Below are 27409 nucleotides of genomic sequence, written 5' to 3'. Positions count from 1 at the left end.
TAGCTTCACAACAAAATTTATTACAACCACATTAAAAGCGCAATTGTGCATGAAGAACGAGAAGCAGTCAACTGCTGCAGGTTTTGTTAGCTTTTATGTGCTAAATATGTTATTGGGTGTGTGTGTGTGTGTGTGGAAGTAGCTTAATTGGTGAGAAAATTCAATTATGGTTCCACTTCCAGGCAAGCACAAATGTGCACAGAGAATGTGGAACAGAAGAGCAACACCACAAAACCTTTAAATCTAGATAAATCAGGACAACACCACCCTGAATTTGGGGAATTATACTCCCAACCTTTTGGAGTTCAGCAGACTGTAGAATAAGATTTCGCAACATAGGAGGTGCTGAGATATGCATAATACCTCCCATGTTAATTCTAATAGAGGTGGTCTCAACCTTGGCGACTTTAAGATGTGTGGACTTCAGCTCCCGGAATTCCCCAGCTGATAATTTAAGTCCACACATTTTAAAGTTGCCAAGGTTGAGAAACATGGCTACAAACAAAAAAACTGAATTGCATGCAATACATTGCATTGAATTAGAGCAGGGGTCTTCAAGCTTGGCCCTTTTATGACTTGTGGACTTCAATTCCCAGAATTCCTAGCTACCCATGCTGGCTGTGGAATTCTGGGAGTTGGAAGTCCACACATCTTAAAGTTGGCAAGGTTGCGCAATCCTGTTCTAATGCCTTCCCTTCAAATTTTACAAATTCCAAAACTTCCTATGTGTAGCCAAGTTGTGCATGAACACCGTATCCCCCCCAAACAGGAATACTACAGTATGTAATTTCGACAGCTCTTTAGTTTTTTTCAATATTTGGAATGGGATGTACCTACTGTATAGTTTAATTATTAAAGAATTTACGTGGCTGTCCATCTCACAGCAGGGACTCCGTACCTAGACATTGTGTGAGAGACTGCCATGGGGCCCAAGGTCTGAAAAGTCCCATGACTAAGGAGAAAGAGGAGAAGAAGGCTGTCCAATCTAGGCTTGTGAACTTCCTCAACACAGTCAATAGGCCACTATGTGATTCAGAATGCAGGTTTGCATGGGTTGATGGCTGGATCCAGCACAGCACAGTTCTTAAATAAAACGGGATCCATAATATTTTAAGAATTAGAAAACCATCAACCTGTCTCTCTCTTTTTTTTTGCAAAAATAAAATGAAAGCAGCTACATTTATTTTGTCGTTTTCAAATAAACTCTAGCTCTTAAGTTGCTAGACCTATCGAACTCTTTCTCTAACTCTTAGTTTGGATGGCTTTGCACGGGACAATTGGAGGGCTCCAGATTCAGAAACATTGCACTAAAATATCAAATCATTTAGGAAAAGTGCTAACTTAAGAGCTCTTTCGCTGCAGGGACGCGTTAGCTGAGACGTCGTGCATTGTGCTTTTGGGATGAACGTGCTAAGCTTAAATCCAGTCTTGTAGCTTCTTAAGACTGTCGGATATTGCAAATAGAGATTTTTCCCTTGCTCTTTATCAGCAGTAGATTCCTTTCCACGTTGCCCCTAAACCGTTAAAATCATGGCACCGCTGTGACTTTTCATTGTCCCTCTAAATACACAGGTAGTCCTCGACTTACAATCATTCTAGATTATGACCATTCAACGTTGATAAAGGACTCGTGACCATTGCAGCATCCCTGTGGTCATGTGATCAAACCTTGGGGTGCTTAGGAACCAACAGGTTTACAGAATACAGAGTAATAAGGTTGGAAGGGACCTTGGAGGTCTTCTAGTCCAGCCCCCTTCTAGTCAAGCAGGAAACCCTTTACTATTCCGGACAAATGGTTGTCCAATCTCTTCTTAAAAGCCTCCTGTGATGGAGCACCCACACATCTAAAGGCAAGCCATTCCTTTGCAACAGTTGTAGAGTCCTGGGGTCACATGATTGCCTTCCCAGGGGACGTCCGGCTAGCAAAGTCAATGGGAAAAAAAGCCAAATTTGCTTAGTGACCGTGTGATTTGCTTCATGACTATGGCAAAAAAAGGTAAAATCAAGCACAACTCACTTAAATGACCATTTCGCTTAGCGACAGAAGCTTCAGTCCCAATTATGGTTCTAAGTCGCAGAGTAGCTGTACTACCACCATAGGCTTTTGGCAAGGAGGAGGCAGAGAAGGATGGAAGGTGTTTTCACCAAGCATTAGAAAAGATAGCTGTCAACCCCACTCCCTTCCAGCACTGATGATGTTACCTAGTTTGGTAATGAAACGTCTGCCAGAAAGACACCAAGCTCAGACAGCATCAAGAACCTCATACATGTCATAGCCAGTGAAAATTAGCCATTTGCAAAGCTGGGTTGTGCTGGAGCATGAGCTTTGCTCATCCTTTTCTCGCAAAGCGTGGTACCTGTCCTGCACAAAGTATTCCAACACCGTTTTGACTTCTCAGTCTCCTTGAAACTATACTTTGAGGTCAACCCTGTTCCAGCTTCTGACCAAGTCAAAAAATCTTTTGAGCTCCCAAATGGTGAAGGAAGGCGGAGTTTCATACTCCATGGAGAAAAGAGGGCTGTCTTCCTAGCAAGGATGGGACAGCGAGGCCCGGAGGAAGTGCAGAGCGCTGGTCTTCCATCCGGGTTCCTTGAGCTGAGAGCAGCAAATCCAGCAGCCCCTGAATTCCGACCGGGATAGGAGGCTCCGTACGCTGATCTTCAAGACGCTGGCTCTGCAGACGAGGGAGAAGGAGTTAAAGGATCAAAACTGAGCTCAACATTTCTTGTTGCTAAGCTAGACATTTATGAAGAAATAATAATAATAATAATAATAATAATAATAATAATAATAATAATAATAATAATAATAATAATAATAATAATAATAATAATAATAATAATAATAATAATAGACGCCTATGCAAAGAAGCTGAAGAAATAGCGGACCACCTGGTAAGCTGCTGCAAGAAGATCGCACAGACTGACTACAAGCAGCGGCATGACAAAGTAGCAACAATGGTGCATTGGAAGATCTGCAAGAAATATCATTTGCCTGCAAGCAAAAACTGGTGGGACCATAAAATAGAGAAAGTCATAGAAAATGAAAATGTTAAATTGCTCTGGGAATTCAGAATTCAAACCTGCAACATAACACCCCATACTTAACAATTGTCGATAAGACAGACAAAAAGTTCTGGATAGTGGACGTGGTAGTGCCTGGAGACAGCAGAACAGACGAGAAAGAACTGGAGAAGATTACACAATACAAATACCTACAAATAGAAATAGAAAGACTGTGGCAAAGGCAAGCAAGGGTAGTGTTCTGTTCCAGCCTACGACCGGCCCTGTTGGAATGTCAGGGACAACCCCTTTTTATAAACAATAGGCTGGAACTAATCCAACCAACCCCTTCATGGATTACTGCCTTGTCGTGGCGAAGGGGCTTGCGTAATTCAATGAAGCTATGAGCTATGCCGTGCAGGGCCACCCAAGACGGAAAGGTCATAGCAGAGAGTTCTGACAAAACGTGATCCACTGGAGAAGGAAATGGCAACCCACTCCAGTATCTTTGCCATGAAAACCCTATGGACAGTACCAAAAGGCAAAACGATATGACGCTGGAAGATGAGCCCCTCAGGTCGGAAGGCGTCCAATATGCTACTGGGGAAGAGCAGAGGGCTAGTACTAGTAGCACCAGAAAGAATGAAGCGACTGGGCTAAAGCCGAAAGGACGCTCAGCTGTGGATATGTCTGGTGGTGAAAGGAAAGTCCGATGCTGTAAAGATTTTTTCTCCATAGGAACCTGGAATGTAAGATCCATGAATCAAGGAAAGCTGGACGTGGTCAAACAAGAGATGACAAGACTAAACATTGACATCTTAGGTATCAGCGAACTAAAATGGACAGGAATGGGTGAATTTAATTCAGATGACCATCAGGTATACTACTGAGGGCAAGAATCCCTCAGAAGAAATGGAGTAGCCTTCATAGTCAATAAAAAAATAGGAAAAGCAATACTGGGATACAATCCTCAAAATGACAGAATGATCTCAGTTCGAATCCAAGGCAAACCATTCAATATCACAGTAGTCCAAGTCTATGCCCCAACCACCGGTGCTGAAGAGGATGAAATTGACCGGTTCTATGAAGCCCTACAGCACCTTATAGAACTAACACCCAGAAATGATGTCCTTATCATCATGGGGGATTGGAATGCTAAAGTAGGAAGCCAAAAGATAACTGGAATAACAGGCAAGTTTGGCCTTGGAGTACAAAATGAAGCAGGGCACAGGCTGATAGAATTTTGTCAAGAGAATACGATGGTCATAGCAAACACTCTTTTCCAACAACCCAAGAGACGGCTTTACACATGGACATCACCAGACGGTCAACACAGAAATCAGATTGACTATATGCTCTGCAGCCAAAGATGGAGAAGCTCTATACAGTCAGTAAAAACAAGACCAGGAGCTGACTGTGGCTCAGACCATGAGCTTCTTGTTGCAAAGTGTAGGCTTAAATTAAAGAAAGTAGGGAAAAGCGCTAGGCCAGTCAGGTATGAATTAAATCATATCCCTGTTGAATATACAGTAGAGGTGACAAATAGATTTAAGGAATTAGATCTGATAGACAGAGTGCCTGAAGAACTATGGACAGAGGTTCGCAACATTGTACAACAGGTATCAACCAAAACCATCCCAAAGAAAAAGAAATGCAAGAAAGCAAAATGGCTGTCTGAGGAAGCTTTGCAAATAGCTGAGGAAAGGAGGGAAGCGAAAGGCAAGGGAGAAAAAGAAAGATATGCCCAATTAAATGCAGAATTCCAAAGAATAGCTAGAAGAGATAAGAATGCCTTCTTAAATGAACAATGCAAAGAAATAGAAGAAAACAATAGAATAGGGAGGACCAGAGATCTTTTCAAGAAAATTGGAGAGATGAAAGGAACGTTCAATGCAAAAATGGGCATGATAAAGGACCAAAATGGCAGGGACCTAACAGAGGCAGAAGAGATTAAGAAGAGGTGGCAAAATTACACAGAAGAACTATACAAGAATGAGCTTAACGTCCCTGATAATCACAATGAGGTGGTCACTGACCTCGAGCCAGACATCCTAGAATGTGAAGTGAAGTGGGCCTTAGAAAAGCTGAGCAACAACAAAGCTAGTGGAGGTGACAGTATTCCAGCTGAGCTATTCAAAATCTTAAAAGACGATGCAGTAAAAGTGCTACACTCAATTTGCCAGCAAATTTGGAAAACTCAACAGTGGCCACAGGATTGGAAAAGATCAGTTTACATTCCAATTCCAAAGAAAGGCAGTGCCAAAGAATGTTCAAACTATCGCACCATTGCACTCATTTCTCATGCTAGTAAAGTTATGCTTAAAATTCTACAAGCTAGACTCCAGCAGTATGTGGATCGAGAACTACCAGAAGTACAGGCAGGATTTCGAAGAGGCAGAGGAACTAGAGATCAAATTGCTAACATACGCTGGATCATGGAGAAAGCTAGAGAGTTCCAGAAAAACATCTACTTCTGCTTCATTGACTATGCTAAAGCCTTTGATTGTGTGGATCATAACAAACTCTGGCAAGTCCTTAAAGAGATGGGCATACCAGACCATCTTATTTGTCTCTTGAGAAATCTATATGCGGGCCAAGAAGCAACAGTGAGAACTGGACACGGAACCACTGATTGGTTCAAAATTGGGAATGGAGTCTGGCAAGGCTGTATACTGTTGCCTTGCCTATTTAACTTATATGCAGAGCACATCATGAGAAAGGCAGGGCTAGATGAATCAAAAGTTGGAATTAAGATTGCCGGAAGAAACATCAACAACCTAAGATATGCAGATGATACCACTCTAATGGCAGAAAGTGAAGAAGAACTAAAGAGCCTCTTGTTGCGGGTGAAGAAGGAGAGTGCAAAACTTGGGTTGAAACTAAACATTAAGAAAACCAAGATCATGGCATCCGGCCCTCTCAATTCCTGGCAAATAGATGGGGAAGAAATGGAGGTAGTGACAGATTTTATTTTCCTGGGCTCCAAGATCGCTGCAGATGGGGACTGTAGCCAAGAAATTAAAAGACGCTTGCTCCTCGGGAGGAAAGCCATGACAAATCTAGACAGCACACTAAAAAGCAGAGACATCACCCTGTCAACAAAAGTGCGTATAGTCAAGGCTATGGTCTTCCCAGTTGCAATGTATGGCAGTGAAAGCTGGACCATAAGAAAGGCTGAGCGCCAAAAAATTGAAGCCTTTGAACTATGGTGCTGGAGAAGACTCCTGCGAGTTCCTTGGACTGCAAGGCGATCAAACCGGTCAGTCCTAGAGGAGATCAACCCTGACTGCTCTTTAGAAGGCCAGATCCTGAAGCTAAAACTCAAATACTTTGGCCACCTAATGAGAAGGAAGGACTCACTGGAGAAGAGCCTAATGCTGGGAAAGACTGAGGGCAATAGAAGAAGGGGACGACAGAGAATGAGGTGGCTGGATGGAGTCATTGAAGCAGTAGGCGTGAGCTTAGATGGACTTCAGAAGATGGTAGAGGACAGGAAGGCCTGGAGGAACATTGTCCATAGGGTCGCGATGGGTCGGACACGACTTCGCAACTAACAACAACAAAATCCAACCAAATTTATTTGCAAAAGCTAAACGAAAAAATTCAAACAGAAGTTAAACAAATACAGACCAAGACTTTATCAGAAGCTCTTCAAACAGTTGCCTTCAGCAACCAGCACCTCCCACACATTCCCCTTTTAAACAGCAGTATCAAGGCGTGGCTTCTCATTGCCGTCTCTCAAGTTGCCTCACTGCTTTCCTTTGCTCAGTTCTGCTGGATTGCCTCCTGCTCCTAGTGTCCCTGAACAGAGCCAGCTGTGGATTGTCTTCTTCCAATCTTTCAGGCTCACACAGCTGGGTCTGAGGAGGAACAAGACGGGAGGGGCCAGGCTGAGAGTTCTGCAGTGCATCAGAACCTTCCTCTTACACCAAAGGCTCTCCAAACCCCTCCTCCTCCTCCTCCTCTTCAGAATTGTCCGACTCAGCTGCCGAATCCACAGGCTGACGCTGAATCACAACAGGTAGCACCAATAGTAATAGGCGCCTTGGGTGCAATCCCAAAACAACTGGGGCACCACTTAGACACCCTTGGCATTGACAAATTCACCATCAGTCAATTGCAAAAGGTGGCTTTACTAGGAACAGCTTCCATCCTGTGATGATATCTGTAGCACCTTCAATTCAAACATCCACATCTGCCTATTCCAGGTCCTTGGTAAGGACTCGATAGGTAGACAAAAATGCCAAATCCAGTCTGAACATCTGGCTGACTGTGCAATGGTTAATAATAATAATAATAATAATAATAATAATAATAATAATAATAATAATAATAATAATAATAATAATAATAATAATAATAATAATAATGGGAAGGGAACTTGGAGGTCTTCTAGTCTAACCTCCTACTCAGGCAGGAAACCCTATACCATTTCAGACAAATGGCTGTCTAGTCTCTTCTTAAAAAATTCCAGTGTCAGAGCATTCACAGCTTCTGGAGGCAGGTTGTTCCACCGATTAACTGTTCTAACTGTCAGGAAATTTCTCCTTAGTTCTAGGTTGCTTCTCTCCTTGGTTGGTTTTCATCCATGGCTTCTTGTCCTGCCTTCAGGTGCTCCGTAGAATAGTTTGGCTTTGTGGCAACCCCTGAGCTATTGGAAGTGCATTTTGCCCCATGTTATGACCTTTCCTGCCACAGTTGCTAAGTGAATTACTGCAGTTGTTAACTTAGTAATGTGAACGTGGCTTCCCCATTGACAGTTGCAGTGTCCCAGGGGAGGGGTGGTGGCGGTGGTCATGTAATCACCTTTTGGGACCTTCTGACAACAGGTAATCACAGGTCCCTCCCGGGACACTGCAACCATTATAAATATGAGTCAGTTGCCAGGCATCCGAATTTTGATCACATGGCCATGGGAATGCTACAATGGCTCTAAGTGTGAAAAATAATCATAAGTAACTTTTTCCAGGGTGGTTGTAACTTCGAATGGTCACTAAGCGAACTGTTGTAAGTTGAGGACTTCCTGCATGTTGGTTCCTGGAGGAGAAAATGGGTTGCAGGGGAAGGGAAGCGAATGATCCCATTAAGTTTTTGATCCAGGGGAATAATTGATCTACCTCTAATTCTCACACAACTCTCTAAGGGCTTGGACAGAAGTTGGTCATCAAACCTTGTAGCCACCAACCCCTTTGTCTCTTCTTTGAGGTCCCTTTTCCTTCTCTCCGTCGCACTCGAACCCCTGATATTTCACTGTGGGATTTTTTTTTAATTGGGAAATGGAGTGAAGGGATGAACCGGGCTAAGATTGTCCTCCAAGGTAGATGCAAATAAAATCCAGTGGACAGCCCCAAGCACACGATCAGAGCTGCCCTCTTGACTTTTTTTTGACCCCCTCCAGCAATGTCCCTAAACTGGGCCACCCACAGGCTTAATCCAGATGAAAATGTAAGAAGAGTCTCCATCTTCTTGTGGCCTTTTTCTCATAGCCCTCACCGACTGCCCTCAGCCGATGAAAAAGAAGTGGGGAAACGCAGGGGTGAATGTATATGTGTTTTACACACACACACACACACACACACACACACACACACACACACACACACACACACACAAACATACAGTGTCCCCAAAGTGCAATTCATGTAGTTGTAAGCTTCTTAAAAGCGGTGGATATATGCATCCGAGACAGATAAATCTCCAAGAAGCAGTAAACTCTTCTAACAGTTATGTAGCTGTATTTATTGTATACAGCTACATTTAGCTTATCCTCTCGTTTCCTAAAATTCACTGCTATTAGATGAAGACAACGACCCTGGAATCGTTTCTAGCTCATGCCCACTGAATCATAAAACTAAACATTTGCAGAGCCTATGAATGCAACCAATAAAACCCACACCCAACTCATTTTATTGGTTAGTGAATCCTCCCCAAGGAAGAAATTGATGTGAGATAAGTTTAATTTATTCACCACCTTGTGTCGGGCTTCAGACATGCATAGTTTATATTGGGTTACTCTGACTGTGCGTAGGGAGCCAAGGGGTTGACTTCAGAGAAGGAATCCAGAGGCTTTTGGAAGAAAAAAATATCAGCTGAACCAGAAACTGGAATCCAGAGAGGTGGGAGAATATTACAGAGACTCATAAAACCCACAATTTACAATCATACATATGTTGAAAGTTACAACAGCACTAAAAAAGTGACTTTTGACCATTTATCACACGGCTGTTGCAGCATCCCCATGGTCATCTATAGGTTTTTAGGTTTTCATCAAAAGCAGTCCATAGCAAACAATAGTCTCGCTGAGTGGCCACCACAAAAAAGGTTGGTCCTTTGTCTGACCCACTTTATGTCCATCACGAGTTATGACTGCAATGGGAAGGGTCCATTATGGTTGTAAGTTGAAGACTGCTTGTATCTTTTATTATTATTATGATTGATCATTGCACAGTCAGCCAGATGTTCAGACTGGATTTGGCATTTTTGTCTACCTATCGAGTCCTTACCAAGGACCTGGGATAGGCAGATGTGGATGTTTGATGGTATAACACCTTTCTTCCAGTAGTTCTGCAGCTGCTGGTTGCTCAGCCAACAGTTCTGAGTCCTGTAACCCATTTCACCAGATATCCAGGAACTCCAGCATCTAGTGTGGACCTTGTTAACCTGGGCAACATCCGAGCCGCTGTGGCTTTCTGAAATTTACATCTCACCATATTTTTTATGGGAGAGACACTCTTTGTCTGACTCCTCTGATGAGACCTGTTCAGTATGGTTGAACCTCTGGCATAGCTCTCATCTTCCTCAGAGTACACAAGCCCCACAACCATGTCAAGGTAGTGCCTCACTGGGGTTGATTATTATTATTATTATTATTATTATTACTATTACTATTACTATTACTATTACTATTACTATTACTACTGTTGTTGTTGTTTCATGAAAGCATCCTTCTACTTGTCCTATAGAGTTGGCTTTGCCTCTTGATTTTGCATTTCTTTTTTTTTTTAAACTTAAATTTTTTGTGGAAAAAATTTGAAAATCCCTGCCTTACGCCATATGGTAAAAACATCAGATGAATGAATGACATCTAAAAACTGGCTGAGTGTGTGACCAAATACTTAGGGATTAATAATAATGAAACTTTATGGAAAAAATAAATTCTCTGTTATACCAATCATGATCAGAATCCTTGGAGAAATATCTAAAGGTTTAATATTGGAGAGAAATGTTGAATTTACCAGAGACAAACACCCTAATTTTACAACAAAATTTACCCTGATTGGAATTGGCTAGAACAGGGGCGTCAATTTCATTGAGGGCCGCATCAGCATTGCGATTACCCTCAGGGGGCCGGGTGGGTGTGGCCTGGGTGGGCATGGCCTACTGGGTGGGCGTGGCTAGAGTGCATATGGCCTACTGGGTGGGCATGGCCAGCTCTACATCGTTCTCATCAAGGGTGCCTATGGGGGCCTGGGAAGGAGTGGGACAGATCTGAGGGTCTCTGGCAGGAGGAGGGTCTCTGGGCCAGGGCCAAGGCAGTGGGGGCCGTTCCCTGTTTCCAGGATGGCTTTGCGGGCCGCATGAAACCACTTCGCAGGCTGGATCTAGCCCCCGGGCCTTGTGTTTGACATGTCTGGGCTAGAACCTCAGCTGCTACCTTAGTCATTCTTAGGTCCTTAGTGGACTTGAATTATTAAGTTTTCACCCTTAAATGATGTGACTCTAATTGTAGCTTAAAGGTAAAGGTTCCCCCGCACATGCATGCTAGTCGTTTCCAACTCTAGGGGCCGGTGCTCATCTCCGTTTCAAAGCCCAAGAGCCAGCGTTTGTCCAAGGACGTCTCTGTGGTCATGTGGCTGGCATGACTAGACGTCAAAGGCGCACGGAACAATGTTACCTTCCCACCGTAGTGGTCCCTATTTTTCTATTTGCATTTTTACATGCTTTCGAACTGCTAGGTTGGCAGAAGCTGGGATGAGTAACAGGCGCTCACTCTGTTACGCGGCACTCGGGATTCAACCTGCCAAACTGTTGACCATCTGATCGACAAGCTCAGCATCCTAACCCACTGAGCCACCGCGTCCCTAATTGTAGCTTACCCACACACAATAATAATAATCAGAGAAGCAGAGTCTGCTCTCAAACTTCCTGCAGCAAATTCATTGTCTCTTGCTGCAACAATTGACAATGTTTTTCTTTTCTAATTTGCGCTGTTAATGCCTCCCTTAATATACTCCTGACATTAAAAAAATGAAAACTGCAATAAAATGAAAACCTAAGGAATGCTTTAAAGTGCTGAGTAGATACACCTCATTTGGGCATTTGGATCAGCTTTTGGCTGTTTTTGTTTTTTCTCTCTCTCAAAAATTCTTCAGTTTTTCTGCAAAACTTGAAGTTTCACCAAATCTCCGGAAACTATACTCCTGATAGATCCTGCTCACACAAATTCTGTTTAAATAAACAATGACATTTCCATCCTGAATGGGCTAGGTAGTTATGTAGTTGTCACTGTTAACCATTCTATATTGATTTTGCTTTTCCTTCCCAAAGTGCATGCCTTGTATTGTTACAGTCAGTTTAATTTATCCTTTCATAAACTGCTCAGAGTAATTGGTGAGGGGGAAGCCTTAGAAATAGATTAAATAAATACTGACCCTGGAATTATTATTCATTGATTTTATTATTTATGCGTAAGTGGCAGTTCGCTTTGCACCACGGTAATTCTAAAGGAGAAACTCACAAGGGAATTGCAACCATAAAACTAGGATTTATAAAGCTGTAAAACCATCTCATTACAACAGCTTAAATCCTAAATCTACAATTTGAGTGTTTGGGAGGAGGATGACCCAAGAAAGTTAAAAGAGTCCTCCGGGAGGACTGGAGGTTGGAGGATCAATGGCACATACCTGGTGAGCTAGAATAGTGTCATAGAGTTGGTCTTCCAATATCCCAGGATTCTCTTCACTTGCAGCTTCAGGCCCTGCAAAATCAGCCCGCTGATCATTGAGCCTCCGGGCCTGGATTGTGGCCACCATGTCAAAAAACTCTTCAGCCTGGAGGGAAGTCAGAGAAGAGAAAAAGACTGTGCAAAACGAAGGAGGAGGAGGAGGAGGAGGAGGAGGAAGAGGAGGAGGAGGAGGAGGAGGAGGAACAGAAGGAGAAAATGGAGGAGGAGGAGGAGGAGGAGGAAGAGGAGGAGGAAGCAGAGGAGGAAGAGGAGGTAGCGGAGGAAGAGGAGGAGGAAGAGAAGGAGAAAATGGAGGAGGAGGAGGAGGAGGAAGAGGAGGAGGAAGAGGAGGTAGCGGAGGAAGAGGAGGAGGAAGAGAAGGAGAAAATGGAGGAGGAGGAGGAGGAGGAGGAAGAAGAGGAAGAGAAGAAGGAGAAAATGGAGGAAGACGAGGAAGAAGAAGCAGAGGAGGAAACAAAAACAACAACCTTGCATGAATTCGTGCCACACAATTATCAAGTTCACCCCTTTTCTGATTTTGCATAACCCACTTGAACCAGCATTTCTCCAAAGGGTTGGATCTGCACATTACACAAAGCAAAGCAGCAAACCAGGTTAAAACCAACTAGTTCTCTGTGTTGTAGGCAACACAGCTGAAATTGTACCCTGAGGGACTCCTGGACAGGGAATCAGAGCCACTCTCCTGAACAGCCGTGCACAAGGAGGGACCCTCCCTCAGAGGAGAGTTTTCCGACAGCACCCCTGCCTTTCTCTCCTCCACACTCCTCCTTCCCATCCCTTGCCAAGAAGGGGGGCGGACCTCCATCAGCCCCCCCCCCAATTCTGCTTGTCCCCTCTGCACACCACAACCACCTGCAAAACTCTATCAGAACTGAGCGAGTTGTAGGCCGCTTGGCTGGGCCTACAAGGATGGGGCAGTAAGGCCCACAGAGATCTTGGCAAGATTTTTCGGAAGGGGTTTGCCATTTCCTCATTCATGGGGCTCTGAGAGAGAATAACTAGGAACAGGAGCAGAGTTCAAAGCACTACAAGTTTATTTTACGCTATCGCTACACAAGAATTTGACCTACTAGCAGCCAAGCCAAACTGGCGCTAGGTGAGGATTTCAAACTCCTTTCAAAGAATTCCCTTCAACAAAACTAGTATCTGCGGGGGGGGGGGTGTTGGTGCGTGTGCGTGTAGAGCATCTCCTTGAAAAATGGGAGTCCACTCTATTTCCGGGCTTCCTAAGAGAAGGACATTTCAAGAGAAATGACCTTTTATTCCTCAGCATGATTTCTGGAAAGAAATACGGAAGAGTGAGTTGGACATCTCTGAGCTTCTAACATTCACCTGCCCCTTAAAGTGACTGCCATTAAATCCTTGAAGGTTATTGCAGAGCCCAGGTTGATATTTACAGTGAAGAGCATTCACAATCAATAAAATTGTACCCTGTTTGAACAATTTGCATTAAAAGTAAGACATTTATATAAAAGAAGAGTTGTGTTTCTCTGTGGTACCCCCAAATCAGGAGAGTTTTCAGACCAACATATCTTATTAAAAGAGATGCAGGTAGTCCTCAGTTAACAGCCTTTCATTTAGCAATGGTTTGAGTTATGAAGGCACTGGAAAATGTGATTTATGACCAGTCCTCAAATTTACGACCAACACAACATCCCCACAATCACGTGATCAAACGTTGGGTGTTTAGCACCAGCATGTATTTTTTTGGATGGTTATATAGCATCCTGGGTTCATGTGATCGCCACTTGTGATCTTGCCACAAGATCAAGCAAAGTCAATGGAGGAAGCTGGATTCATTTAATGACTGCATGATTCACTGTATGACCACAGTGATTCACTTAACTGTGGCAAAAAAGATCATAAAACTGAGCACAACTCACTTAACAACTTGCCTCGCTTAGCAATAGAAATCCTGGCCCCAATGTGGTCATAAGTTGAAGACTACCTGTAACTCATAGATGCCATTGCACTAGAAATAAAAACAGCCTCTCCTTTTAATTTCAGAAATTCCTACTAATATATTAGGGGGAGGGGCAGGGAATGCACCATCTGAGTCCTTTTTCTGTGGTCCTGGACTCCTTCTGTGGACTATTGTGGATTACTGTGGACTACGCAAATTCCTTGCATTTGGCCAAATAAAGTATTCTATTCCTATTCCTATTCCTATTCCTTTTCCATTCTATTCTATTAAGAATCTAGAGAAAGAAATATTTTGGGAAATATTAAAAAGGCAGAATATATTTATCCAAAGGAATAATGGAGAAGATCTTAAAGGCAGAAAAGCAAGCCCAGTTTTCTTAACAGCCCCAAGCAGAAACTAAGCAGAGGCCAGCTTTTAGAAATGAAAATTCAATAATCCATTCAGGAAGGTTGGGACCAGGAAGTTAGGAGATATGAGATTAAGAAGACAAAGACCTCTAAAATCTACATACCCCACCCAAACTCTAAAAGACATGACCTTTGGGGACATAATAGGATTAACCCACCAATACTAAAAGGGCACACTCAGACGTAGGTCAAAGTACAAGACACAGGAAATACAAAGCCTCAAACAGGAAGAGGAGTCAACCTCAAAAGCCCAAGAAGGTATAAAATCCACCACTCCCAGCAACATGTGGCCAGCTTTCCCAGAGCCATGCTTCTGTCTGGCTCTGTTCTTCAATAAACTCCAACCTTCTTTTTAAAGCAGTCTCATTTTGTTTATTCCCAGCTTGGACTGGACCCTGATGAAGATTTTTCTTTCTACACTATCCTATTGTCAATAATCAAATCCTTGGCTTTTTACATTTTGAGCTACCAAACTGCCAGCCCTACTAGGTAAACCAGATCAGGAAATCAATAAGAAGGCTACGACTAGTTTTTATTGAGATGGGCTATAATAGTATCTGGGTTATCCCTCCTGTCCCTCTTATACTCCTGTGAATCAGGAAAGTGTCTGCTTGAGGTGTTTCTGAATGTTATCTCGTTGCTCTGGACTTCAAAAATGTTTTGGCCCCTTTTACCTAGGTCAGTGGTTCTCAACCTTTTCTTCACATGGACCCCCTTTAAATACCTTTTAAGCAAGGGTTGGGTCAGTTAAATATGTAGCAGTATCATTTCCATATTGTAATTTTCACTTTTTTGTGAAAAAGTGGCCACAGACCACGGCCACGGATCCCCAAGACTTATCTCAAGATTTAAATCATGACATTTCTACAAGCCTTCCCTGCGACGACAAAAAAAAATTACAGTCTCAGCCCCAGATGTCTGAGATACCTCCACCCCAAAGCCTTAAATACAGCTCTCAGACACTAAAAACCCACTTACTTTGTTGCACATGAACACATTCTTTCGAGAAAAACAATTGTGCAAGAACAATTGCTGAAACTAGCCTAAAAGTTGCATCGTGTGGAAATTTGAATCCCTGCCCCTTCTAAACTAATTTGGCTTAGTCCACATTTCATACCAAGTGCTGGAAGCTTCTGTTGCACAACTGAAGAGAGTTCCCCAAAGTTCTTTTTAAAAAAAAATAATAAAAAAATAAAATAAACTGAGCGTATGCTATAATTAGGAAGTAAGAAAATAACTGTGGCTTATTTTGTCGGGCCGTTGGTTTTTGGCTTCTGTCAGATACCAAATGCAAAAACGAAAATCAAAAGGAAGTCCATCATGCACGTAAAAGGGGTGGGGCTTCTGCAACACTGTTACGACCACCATCTTGACTTTTTTGACTCCTTGGGTGTTTTAATATCTAATACAGTGGGGGTGAGCCTATGGCAAGCATGCCAGAGGGGGGCCCCCGGAGCCCTCTCTGTGGGCACATGCACCTCGCTCTTTGGCTAAGTTTTCGCAGGAAAAACCATTTCTCAAGTCCCTTCCTAGCCAAAACAAGCCTCCGGAGTGAGCGCACTTTTTTCATCTTTGAATTATATCAAATCTGACACCAGAAACAGATGACCTGAGTGCTCCATGTATTGCTCTCAAATTTACAAAGTATAAGCCAGGGTATAAGCCAAGACAAATTATCAGCAAGCATACAACAGCAAAAATCACATTAATTGTTCAAAAGCACTTGGCATCAAATGCAAACTTTTACCTTTCAGTAAAAAGTTGTTTGTATCATTGAAAGCTTTGTTATTGTGTTTTTCTTTTAAGGCAAAAGATGTTAATGTATGAGTTGTTTTTTCCTAAACTCAAACCTCAGTATTCAGATTAAATTGCCGTGTTGGTACTTCGCGATAAATAAGTGGGTTTTGGGTTGCAGTTGCAGGCACTCGGTCTCTAAAAGGTTTGCCATCACTGATCTAGTACAGGGCTTTTCAATCAGTGGTACGGGTACCACCTGTGGTACATTGGCATCTGGCAGGTGGTACATGACCATCCTAGAAAAGTGGTAGCTGGGGAGGGGAATGAGCTGAACCGGTGGCAGCACCGCACAAGAGATGGCTGGAGCTGCAGGACTGCCAGGGCTCAGCAGAAGCACCAGATCAGCGCTTCTTTGGGGCTGTCAGGGCTCAGCGGAAGCGCCAGGATCAGTGCCAGGCTCCAGCTGGAGCTCAGTGCTGATCTTGGTGCTTCTGAGCCCAGAAGAAGCGCCGATCAGCCGGAATGTTGCAGCATCTCCAGGGTCTTGTGATTTACATACAGATGCTTGGCAACTGATTCATATTTATGATGGTCACAGTGTCCCAGGGTCATGTGAAGTGACCAAAACCTGCTGCAACCACCCAGCAGACGGGAGGAATAAAAACCAAACACCCCCCACCCCACCCCCGCTGCCAATCCTCAACAGACATGCTCACAACAATGAAAACCTCGGACAGGAGGAAGAGCACCGCCGGGCAGGCAGGCAGGTGTCTTGCTCGGCTGTGGCTGGGGGGGGGCACTTTTTTCAGTGCCATTGTAACTTTGAACAGTCACTAAGTGAACTGTTGTAAGTCGAGGATTACCTGTACTTCATCACTTTTTTCCTTTTTTTTTTAGTCATCAAGTTTTTGACACCTTGCTAGGCAACTGGTGGTACTCGGATGTTGCCATATCCTAAAAGTGGTACAGTGGGTGGAAAGGTTGAAAAGCCCTGATCTAGTATGTTTGGGTTAAAAGTTGAGCTTTGGGGGAGGTCTTGTTCTTTGCCACAGGGGGGCAGTGCTGAACAGACATCCAATTTCTTAGGGGAAATAAACGAACCACAATAGACTTATACAACCTAAGTACACAACTTTTCTATATGCTTCATTCTTGTGATATGACACAGAAGGTCCAATGAGTGAGGAATGCCAGATTTATCTGCCTTTGGAAACCGAGCACTATTTTATCACTCCAACCCTTCCGTTTCATGATTTTTAAAGTAGCGTCAAACTTCTATACTCATCAATAGCATCAATTACTGAACTCAACAAAGGGGGTGCTCTGATTTTTTTTTCTCTGCTACAGGGGAAAAAAGAAATAAAATAAGTGGATAGAGCACCCTGATTGGACCTTTGCTCTATAAACTTGAATTCTGGAATCCCTCCATTTTCAGAATTAGTGAAACACATGATTGGATTACGAATAAGACAGAAACAATTGAAACTTCACAGTAAACCCCAGCAAAAAAGTGAAAATTACAATAGGGAAAGTATTGTTGTTGTTAGTTGCAAAGTCGTGTCCGACCCATTGTGACCCTATGGACAATGTTCCTCCAGGCCTTCCTGTCCTCTACCATCTTCTGGAGTCCATTTAAGCTCACGCCTGCTGCTTCAGTGACTCCATCCAGCCACCTCGTTCTCTGTCATCCCCTTCTTCTATTGCCCTCAATCTTTCCCAGCGTTAGGCTCTTCTCCAGTGAGTCTTTCCTGGAGATAGGAAAGAGTCGTTCAAGGTGGGCTGGACTTAGATCTCTTGCAGACGCTCAGGGACTTATGATGCCTTTGACCCCTTCCCCGTTGGGCTCAGCTGGGTCATCTCCTAACAACTGAGCACAACATTTCTGTTGCTAAGTGAGACAGTTGTTAAGTGCGTTTCCCCCCATTTTACAACCTGTCCTGCCACACTTGTTACATGAATCACTGCAAGAGGAAATAGGGGAGAGATGATAGCAGTGTTCCAGTATCTGAGGGGCTGCCACAAGGCAGAGGGGGCCAGGTTGTTCACCAGAGCACCAGAGGGAAGGACGAGAAACAATGGGTGGAAACTGATCAAAGAGAGAAGCAACCTGGAATTAAGGAGAAACTTCCTGACAGTGAGGACAATAAACCAGTGGAAAAGCTTGCCCCCAGAAATCATCGGTGCTCCATCACTGCAGATTTTTAAGAAGAGGCTAGAACCGCTAAACATTCACCTCTCTGAGATGGTATAGGTTCTCCTGCTTGAGCAGGGGGCTGGACTAGAAGACCTCCAAGGTCCCTTCCAGATTCTATTCTATTCTATTCTATTCTATTCTATTCTATTCTATTCTATTCTATTCTATTCTATTCTATTCTATTCTATTCTATTCTATTCTATTCTACTCTACTCTACTCTACTCTACTCTACTCTATAATTCTTAAGTTGGTAACCCAGTTGTTAAATGAATCCGGCTTCCCCATTGACTTTGCTTGTCAGAAGGTTGCAAAAGGGGATCACATGACCCTGGGACACTGCAACCGTCCTAAATACATGCCAGTTGCCAAGCATCTGAAGTTTGATTACGTGACCGTGGGGATACCGCAGCAGTTGTAAGTGTGAAAAATGGTCATAAGTCATCTTTTTTTTAGTGCTGTTGTACAGACACTAAATGAAATGTTATAAGTGGAGGACTACCTGTATAAGGAAATAAGAGAGGGCAAGTATGCTGATCTTTCTTACCTTTCTGGTCTTTTTCCAGTAATCCCGAAGGAGTAGGGGGCAGCGATTTCCAGGGACGGACAAGCAGGTGCTTCGGAATTCGTTGCTTTGAGCGCAGAACAGGACCCTGTCTTGGAAGAGCGCTGAATTCAACTTGAGAAGGAAGGCTCTGGATGGGGGGGAAAAACAGGAGAAGGAAAATATATACAAGTGGAATGGGATGCTTATCTGAATTGGGTCCGGCACAGTGCCTCTCACCCTTGGGAACTTTAAGACGTGTGGACTTCAGCTCCCAGAATTCCTCAGCCAGCATGGCGGTACCCAGGGAATTCTGGGAGTTGAAGTCCATGCATCTTAAAGTTTCCAATGTTGAAAAACACTGCTCTAACGGGTTGCATTTTATTTAGACTATTGTTGTATGCTCTAACTGTTTTAGAATTTTGATGGACTACAGGTGGTCCTCGACTTACCACCATTCTTTTAGTGTCCATTCGAAATCAAAACAGCCCTGTAAAAAGTGACTTATAACCATTTTTCACACTTTACAACCATTGCAGCATCTCCATGGTCACGTGATCAAAATTCAGAGGCTTGGCAACTGACTCATATTTATGACCGTCGCTGTGTCCTGGGGTCATTGGATCCCCTTCTGACAAACAGAGTCCATGGGGAAGCCAGATTCACTTAACAACTGTGTTATCTATTTAACAACTGTGGCAAGAAAGGTCGTAAAAATGGGGCAAAAATTCACTTAACAACTGTCTTGCTTAGCGAGAGAAATTTTGGGCTCAGTTGTGGCTGTAAGTCGAGAACTACCTGTATGTCTTCTAGCAAGGCTTAGTGCCTGGGAAAAATCTAGTATGGAAAGGCAGGACGCCCATTTCAAAAACCTAAAAGTAAAAAAAAGGCAGATATGCCCTCGATGAAGGTTGGGATGGGGGTGCTGAGAAAGCCTCAACTGTCCTTTTCTAAACATCTTAAAGCAGACATGTCAAACACAAGGCCCGGGGGCCAGATCCGGCCCACAAAGTGGTTTCATGTGGCCTGTGAAGCCATCCTGGAAACAGTGAGGGAACGGCCCCCACTGCCTTGGCCCTGGCCCAGAGACCCTCCTTCTGCCAGAGACCCTCAGATCTGTCCCACTCCTGCCCAGGCCCCCATAGGCACCCTTGATGCGAACGATGTAGAGCTGGCCATGCCCACCCAGTAGGCCATACGCACTCTAGCCACGCCCACCCAGTAGGCCACGCCCACCCTGGCCACGCCCACCCGGCCCCCTGAGGGCAACCGCAATGCTGATGCGGCCCTCAGTGAAGTTGAGTGACACCCCTGTCTTAAAGGAAGAATGTGATAAAAACAGAGCAACTGTTACTGGGTGCACATCAAAGTGTAGGACCAGCACCCAATCAATGGCCCTTGGAGCAAACAAGGTTTCTGTTTAGCTCTGTAACAGGAAGAGCACAAGCAAAGATATCTATGTAAGAAGACAACTGTTAAAGCCGCCTTTAGATCTCTGCCATAGCTTAATCCTGGGGTCCTCAAACTTGGCCACTTTAAGACTTGTGGACTTCAACTCCCAGAATTCCCCAGCCAGGGTGGCTGGGGAATTCTGGGAGTTGAAGTCCACAAGTCTTAAAGTGGCCACATTTGAGGGCCCCTGGATTAATCCTTTCTACAGGGAAATACAAAAGGTTAAGGCTCTCCTGAAGCTGCCATCTTGCAATGGTGTTTCATTGCAATTCCTATCACCTTAGCCAAGGAGCTCAGAGGCTCGGGAAAGACATGGGTGGGTGACTAGCAAGAGAGGTTCCTCAGGAACCTACAAGCCCTCAGGGACCCAAACTACCTCTTCCAACAGGTTCCATCATCCTGTTCTATCAAGCCGCCGGGACTTCTCATTTAATCCCACCTGGAAGGCCTCAGGTTCCTTCCTCCTCTCAAAATAGATAAAGGAGAAACCACTTGAGAATCAAATCAGCAACAGTTCCATCTGCTGTATTGTTATTAAAGGCACAATTTTTGGAAGCAACAAAACAGATCTAAAAAACAAAACAAAACTCTAATCTTAATCATTGTAGTAGGTGATGCATCATTCTGAACCCCTGCGAGTGAAAAACTCAATTAACTCACCATGCAAAACTGCTTGAGCCTGGAACACGTCCAAAATGCTCAGGATCTTGCATGGCTTTGCACTTGGAAAGGTGTTATTTATATGTTACTTATATGTAAGGGTGTAGGTCTATAGATATGTTGCATATAGTATGTTTTAAATGTGTGTTATGTATCTGTACACTTTGACAGCAAGCAAGTAAATTTCATTTTTAATGTGTGCTGTTGTGCCCACGGGGGGGGGGCGAGGAGGGAAATGGCAATAAAGGTTATCTAATCTAATCTAAAAATAAACTCTTTTGCAGACCCCCCCCCCAATTTACAGGGCTGTGTGTGCTTTAAAAATAGTTTGGGAGAAGTCTTTAGACCATTGTTAGGAGCACAACACCTCTTTTCTACATCAGTCTGAAAAAAAGATACGGATGCTTTAATAAGCTCTTGAGCCTCTTTAAAACAGCTGCCTCTTTTTTCCAGGCTGCCCCAGGAGCATGCCGACTGGGAAATTCTGGGAATTGAAGTCCACACATCTTAACATTGCCATGATTGGGAAACACTGCTCCAGATGTTTTAGGGCTGATATCACCAGATGACTGAAGAATTACAGGAATTTACATTTGGCCACATCTGGAAGGCATGGCACTGAGGAAGGCTGTTCTATGTTTTTTTCTTAAAGGGCCAGTTCATTCTCCTCCTCTTTCTGCTTTTCCAGCTGCATTCCATCTCTCCCACTTGGCTCATTCCCAACTACTGTTGAGAGAAAAGTTCCTTCTTTGTGTGTTTTTAATTTGTGCTTTTGCATCCTTGGGGTTGATCCTATGCTTACAGCTTCCCTCTAAGTCAGGGGTGTCGAACTGCCGGCCCGCGGGCCGGATGACTCATCCTGAAGCCCCGCCCACCCCATTGCCGGCAATGGCAAAACCGTCCCAATACGTTCGCAACGTCATGCGACATGGCGAGTTTGACATGTCTGCTCTAAGTGATAGGGACTGACCATATTTGCATATGGTTCCTTTGCTTCATAGATAGGCCCCTTACCTGTTTTCCTGCTGTTCCTGCATCTGAAGCATTACTCTTTGGTGTCTGTTCTTTTCCTATTACATCCATTTCGTGCTCCATGTTTGTTTTTTAACTTGCTCCAAATGGATTGTCTAAAGACTCTTCTATGTGGAAGGATTTTCTGGTTTGCTACAAGAAAAAAAACACCAGATTCAGTCCTCTTGTCAGGGTTCTGACAGATGAAACTCTTCAAAAGAACTTCGAGGCATTGTTTACCTTAAAGGATCTTTTTATTCGAGTAGCAGAATATCGGCACTGACATAATTGAAGCTCAAAGTTGAATTCCCCTCCCCTGGGCACATAGTATCAAAGCACAATTCCCTCCTCCACTTAACAGTCATAAATCACATTCCCCAATTAGCTTGAAGCCCGGGCTTCCTCTCCAGCTCTCCAGCCCACCAATTCTTTATCAGCTCTGAGTTCAACAACCTTGATTCTCACGTTAAATTTTAGTGTTGTTATGTCTAGCTGGACTCTCATTCACATCTCCCCCCTCCCAGCGTCCTCTAACTCTAAAAGGGAAAGGGGAAAAAATGGCTACATTTCCATCTGTTGTCAGATGCAAAAACATCCAACGTTAGCAGCGTTGACACCTCTGAGAATTTCAGGAATAGGACTTCTGAGTGAAAATCGACTCATCTGATCATCTGGTGCTGGAAAAGGCCCCTGTGTATTCCTTGGACTGCAAAGGTAACTAACAAACAAGAATGTGTACGCATAACACCAGACACGTCACTAGAAGGCAAAATCACAAAATGGCGTCTCGCTTATTTTGGCCTTGTCATCTGGGGGAAATTCACCGGAGAAAGCAATTATGTTTGGAAGAGTTAGTGGTAAAAGAAAAGCATGCCATCAAAGAAGGCAGTGGCTGGACACCCAACATAGGGAAAAAACCCAAAGAAATGCAAGATGTGGAGAGGCCTGGCCCACAAAATCACCAAGAGTCAGACTCGACTGAGTGGAGAAAATCATCAAAAAAAATTACGCAGTTAAAATTATTTATAATTAAAATAATTAACAAATATATTAAATTTACAGAGTACAGAAAGGCAGGCTATAAATACATACATTTAAAAAAAAGTAAGATAAAGCGGGCTCTGAATACATCAGAACTGTATTGAAGTGCATTTAATTCAGGCATATATATTACCATCAGCACTTAGGCATTTAAACATAAACAGAAATTGTATTCTCTGCTTAGGGTGGGGGAGAGAAATATACACAAAGAAATTGGCTCCTTGTCTTGTAAATTTACCAGTGGAACAATTAGTTAGACAATTAATGGAAGGGAGAGGCAAATCTGCAAAGAAATGGAATTTGGGCTGCCAATTTAGCAAGGAAAAAAAAGTCATTTCCTGCTTCTGGGGCTTTATTAGTGATTCACTTGGGAGAAAAGCAGCAGCAGCCAAGTTTTTTTGAAGCATGTGTAAAAAAAAAGTATTGTCTGTTAAAGCTGCCTATCTAAGTTGCTACAGGTAGTTGCTACAGGTAGTCCTCAACATACCACCATTCGTTTAGTGACCAAAGTTACAACAGCTATGCAAAAAGTGATTTATGACTGTTTTTTTTTCACACCTGTACTATAAAGCATCCCAGATTAGTGGAATGCTTTACTAAGGGTTCAAACTAAGTAAGACGGCACTCAGAATCCTGCATCCAGTTTTGGTCATCATGTTATAAAAAAAGATGTTGAGACTCTGGAAAGAATGCAGAGAAGAGCAGCAAAGATGATTGGGGGACTGGAGGCTAAAACATATAAGGAACAGTTGCTGGAATTGGGTATGTGTAGTTTAATGAAGAGAAGGATGAGGGGGGACATGATAGCAGTGTTCCAATACCTCAAGGGCTACCACAAAGAAGAGGGAGTCAAGCTATTCACCAAAACACCTGAAGAAGCAACGGATGGAAACTAATCAAGGAGAGAAGCAACCTAGAACTAAGGAGAAATTTCCTGACAGTTAGAACAATTAAATCAGTAGAACAACCTGCCTCCACAAGTTGTGAATGCTCCAACACTGGAAGATTTTAACAAGAGGCTGGACAACCATTTGTCTGAAATGGTATAGGGCAGGGGTCTTCAAACATGGCCCTTTTATGACTTGTGGACTTCAACTCCCAGAATTCCTCAGCCAGGCATGCCTGGCTGAGGAATTCTGGGAGCTGAAGTCCACAAGTCATTAAAGTGCCAAGTTTGAAGACCCCTGAGTATAGGGTCTCTTGCCTGAGCAAGGGATTGGACTAGAAGACCTCCAAGGTCCCTTCCAACTCTGTTATTCTGCTTGTCTAGCTGTTGCTTGGACTCCTACTACTACAGTTTTTCAGCCTGATTCCTGTCGTGACTCTTCTCTCTAGTTAAGAGTAAAATATGTCCAAGGAGTTTCATTCATCTGTAAGTGTAGGTTGTGTTACAACACTGTGTGTGTCTGTATGCAGATATGTGTATATGTATGTATGTACTAGGTTGGCCAACCTAGCAGTTCAAAAGCACATAAAAATGCAAGTAGAAAAATAGGGAGCACTACGGTGGGAAGGTAACAGCGTTCCGTGCGCCTTTGGCGTCTAGTCATGCCGGCCACATGACCACGGAGACGTCCTCGGACAAGCGCTGGCTCTTCGGCTTTGAAACGGAGATGAGCACCGGCCCCTAGAGTCGGAAACGACTAGCACGCATGTGCAGGGGAACCTTTACCTTTACCTTTATGTATGTACAGCCATATTTTTAAATTTATGACTGCATTACTTAATGATGAAGCTTCTGGTCCCAATTAGTATTATTAAACAAAGGCTATATATAGACTATAGTACTGTATTCTGAACACAACACCACACATGGTTCTCTGCAAACTGCCTACTTTCTTCTCTCTCACCCTGTTTACTTATGCAGATATTGCTGTATGCAATACAGACAGCGACAAGGATGGAAATATATCATAAAAAGGGGAACAGCCACAACACGTTGCAGTATAAAATATCCCCTAAGCTCAGGAGACTAAAGCTCTCGCTCCAGTGAACCAACCTAGATTGGATCCTGCAGTATAAAATATTGTTGCAAAATCAGCAGTACTGCAGAAAAATATCCCCTTCCACGTTAATCTGTTCAATTCTCTTTTTTCCTCTTGCTAGTTTAAGACTAGTTTTAATAGAATAAGATTTTTAAATGATTTTTCTTCTGGTTAAATTCTCTCGCCTTCCCTTTTTATAGATGGATAATTAGTCCTGCAAACCTTCAGTTCCTCTTCAAAATAGCAGCTGTTGTGGCCTAGATTGTGTTGTTTTGCCCACATTAGGGAGTCACATTCAAATGTAATGAGTTCCTTGTTAAGCCAGTCTTCCTCAATCTAATCCTGTCTGGCTCTGCTGGACTACAACATCAATGATATTCATTCAAATGGCTATGCAGGCTGTGTAACAGAATAACAGAGTTGGGAGGGACCTTGGAGGTCTTCTAGTCCAACCCCTTGCTCAAGCAGGACACCCTATATTATTTCAGACAAGTGGCTGTCCAGTCTCTTCTTAAAAGCTTCCAGTGATGAAGCACCCACAACTTCTGAAGGCAAAGCTGTTCCACTGTCCTGACTGTTAGGAAGTTTCTCCTTAATCCCAGGTCGCTTCCCTCCTTTGATAATTCTAGGTTGCTTCTTTCCTTGTAAACCAAGGTTTGTGTAGGTGACCAGAAAGATTCCAATGTTTGGATTTTCTTTAAAATACTCCAAACAGCCACAAATATAGACCGTCCCAGCAAGAAATATTTGCATTTTTACTGCCTTATTTTTTATGAAAGTGAAATGTTTCCTGAACATGATCAGAATCACTTTGATCTTAACAACAGCCACAAACATCCCCTTTGAGAGGGGATCTTGGCTGAGAGGGTATTCAGCATAAATTGCCAGGTTTTTGAACCCTAGAGTTCAGAATTTTCCCTTTGCTTCATTCTCAAAATAGGGTGGCTTCACAACCGCCCTGCCACTTAGTAGGTTCTAGCCGTGACAATTTTACTGGGGACATCTTAGTGGCTTGTTTGGCCTTGTTGCAATGAAGATGATAATTGAGCCCCTCATTTGGTCAATATCGATGGGAGGAGATATCTAGCCATTTCCTCTGCCCTAAACATGATCAAATCCAGTCTTCCTCCCAGCTAGCATGTTACAATACTCTGGCATTTGCTCTCCTTTATAAATTAAGGACATGAAATAGTCTAGATTTGAGGAAGTCACAACATGGCAAAGATTTCCAGTTCCTACGTCTAGTACCATGTTCCCAGTTTGTCCCAGTTTCTCCTTCCTCATATTAGCAACCTGGTTAATAAGGAGCCATAGCTATCAACAACCAAAACCCACATCTATCTCTTTTATTCCCTGTGTCAGCGTTTGCAATAAAAGCCTCCAGTACATTATGACTGACTCTGCCAGTCTTTCCTCAGTCTGTTCCTCCACCATATATTGGGGTACAACTCCCAGAATTTCCAGTCAGCCTCCTTCTTAGGAATTCTGTAGTCCACCCTATCCAGAAAGCCCTCTTTCAGCCAGTCTTCCACGGTCTGGTTCTGTCTACTTATTATCTATTTACAGGACTTATATGGCTGCTTATCTCATACAAGGACTCTAGGCAGTTCACCACAATCCTGAAAACACGGTTAGAAATAAAGGTACCTTTCCCCCAGGCATCAGATCAAACATCCTCACAGCCCATCCCCTATCCTACCCAGGAAAACCCAAGTCTTCACTAGTTTGGAAGGTTTGGGGTCTTGACCTGGAGTTATGGGGTTGGACCCAAAAAGTATTTGGAAGATGGCAGGCTGGAGCAATATCTAAGGCAGCGTTTCTCAGTCTTGGCAGCTTGAAAATGGGTGGACCTACTCCCCAAATCCCATGGCTGACTGGGGTATTCTGGGAGTTGAAGTCCACCCATCTTCAAAGTTGAGAAACTCCTGGTTTAAGGTCCCAGGCCAGGAGGCCTACTGAGAACCTCTCACTTGGACAGCCACCTCCTACGTAGAAGACTTCCTTGTCTCTAAACAAAATCAACTTCATGAAGCAACTCTTTCTGGCACCCCACCCCTCACCTTTCAGGTCCCCTTGCCTTCAGGCCGCTGGGAGTTTCCGGCAGCACCCCATTTCTCATCCCCTTCGCTCTCACTCGGGCTTTGCTGGCGTCTGGCCTTCTTCCATCTCAGCTCGTTCTCTTACGGCTGCTTCCGCTGCCTCTCTCTCAGCCTTGCCTGGTTACGCCTCGATTTCTACACGGGAAACCACAGGCTTCCTGTTCTGGCTTGCTGCTCGGCTCCAGGCAGCCATCCATCTCTCGTGCCTCCCTATTCACCCCCCCTCCCCCTCCCCTGCCCTGGCTGGCTAGAGAAGCAAAGAAAAGAGACAGGTGCGTCCCTTGACTTGCTCAACCTTCAGTTTCTGCAACCACTTCCCCTGTTGCAGACAGCTGGGGGAAGATGGCTAGCGAGAGTCTGCATCCTTCCTATGGCATACCTGCAACATG

General features: G+C 43.7%; 1 protein-coding gene across 1 annotated transcript; it reads right to left on the bottom strand.

Annotated features, from left to right (window-relative positions):
- GPSM3 (G protein signaling modulator 3) lies at positions 1-27099 on the bottom strand. The gene is made up of 5 exons (XM_081316350.1): positions 26982-27099; positions 21899-22048; positions 18776-18923; positions 11907-12082; positions 1-2675 (listed from the first exon to the last, which is right to left on the bottom strand). The coding sequence occupies exons 2-5, from the start codon at positions 21977-21979 to the stop codon at positions 2496-2498; spliced, it is 585 nt and encodes a 194-aa protein (XP_081172476.1). The 5' UTR covers positions 21980-22048; positions 26982-27099; the 3' UTR covers positions 1-2495.
- Between the last annotated feature and the right edge of the window lie 310 nt (positions 27100-27409).

The sequence above is a fragment of the Vipera berus genome (assembly GCF_964194415.1).
Source record: "Vipera berus genome assembly, chromosome: 2".
Lineage (NCBI taxonomy): Eukaryota > Metazoa > Chordata > Lepidosauria > Squamata > Viperidae > Vipera > Vipera berus.
The sequence above is the reverse complement of the archived record's forward strand: the minus strand, read 5'-3'. Positions and strand labels throughout refer to the sequence as shown.

Excerpts from the sequence above, each read along its gene's own strand:
- GPSM3 (XM_081316350.1), bottom strand. The coding sequence starts at position 21,979 with ATGGAGCACGAAATGGATGTAATAGGAAAAGAACAGACACCAAAGAGT. Across the intron at positions 12,083-18,775 it reads ACTGGAAAAAGACCAGAAAG|TCTTTTTCTCTTCTCTGACT; the intron begins GTAAGAAAGATC and ends CGTTTTGCACAG. Across the intron at positions 2,676-11,906 it reads ACACTATTCTAGCTCACCAG|AGCCAGCGTCTTGAAGATCA; the intron begins GTATGTGCCATT and ends CCTCGTCTGCAG.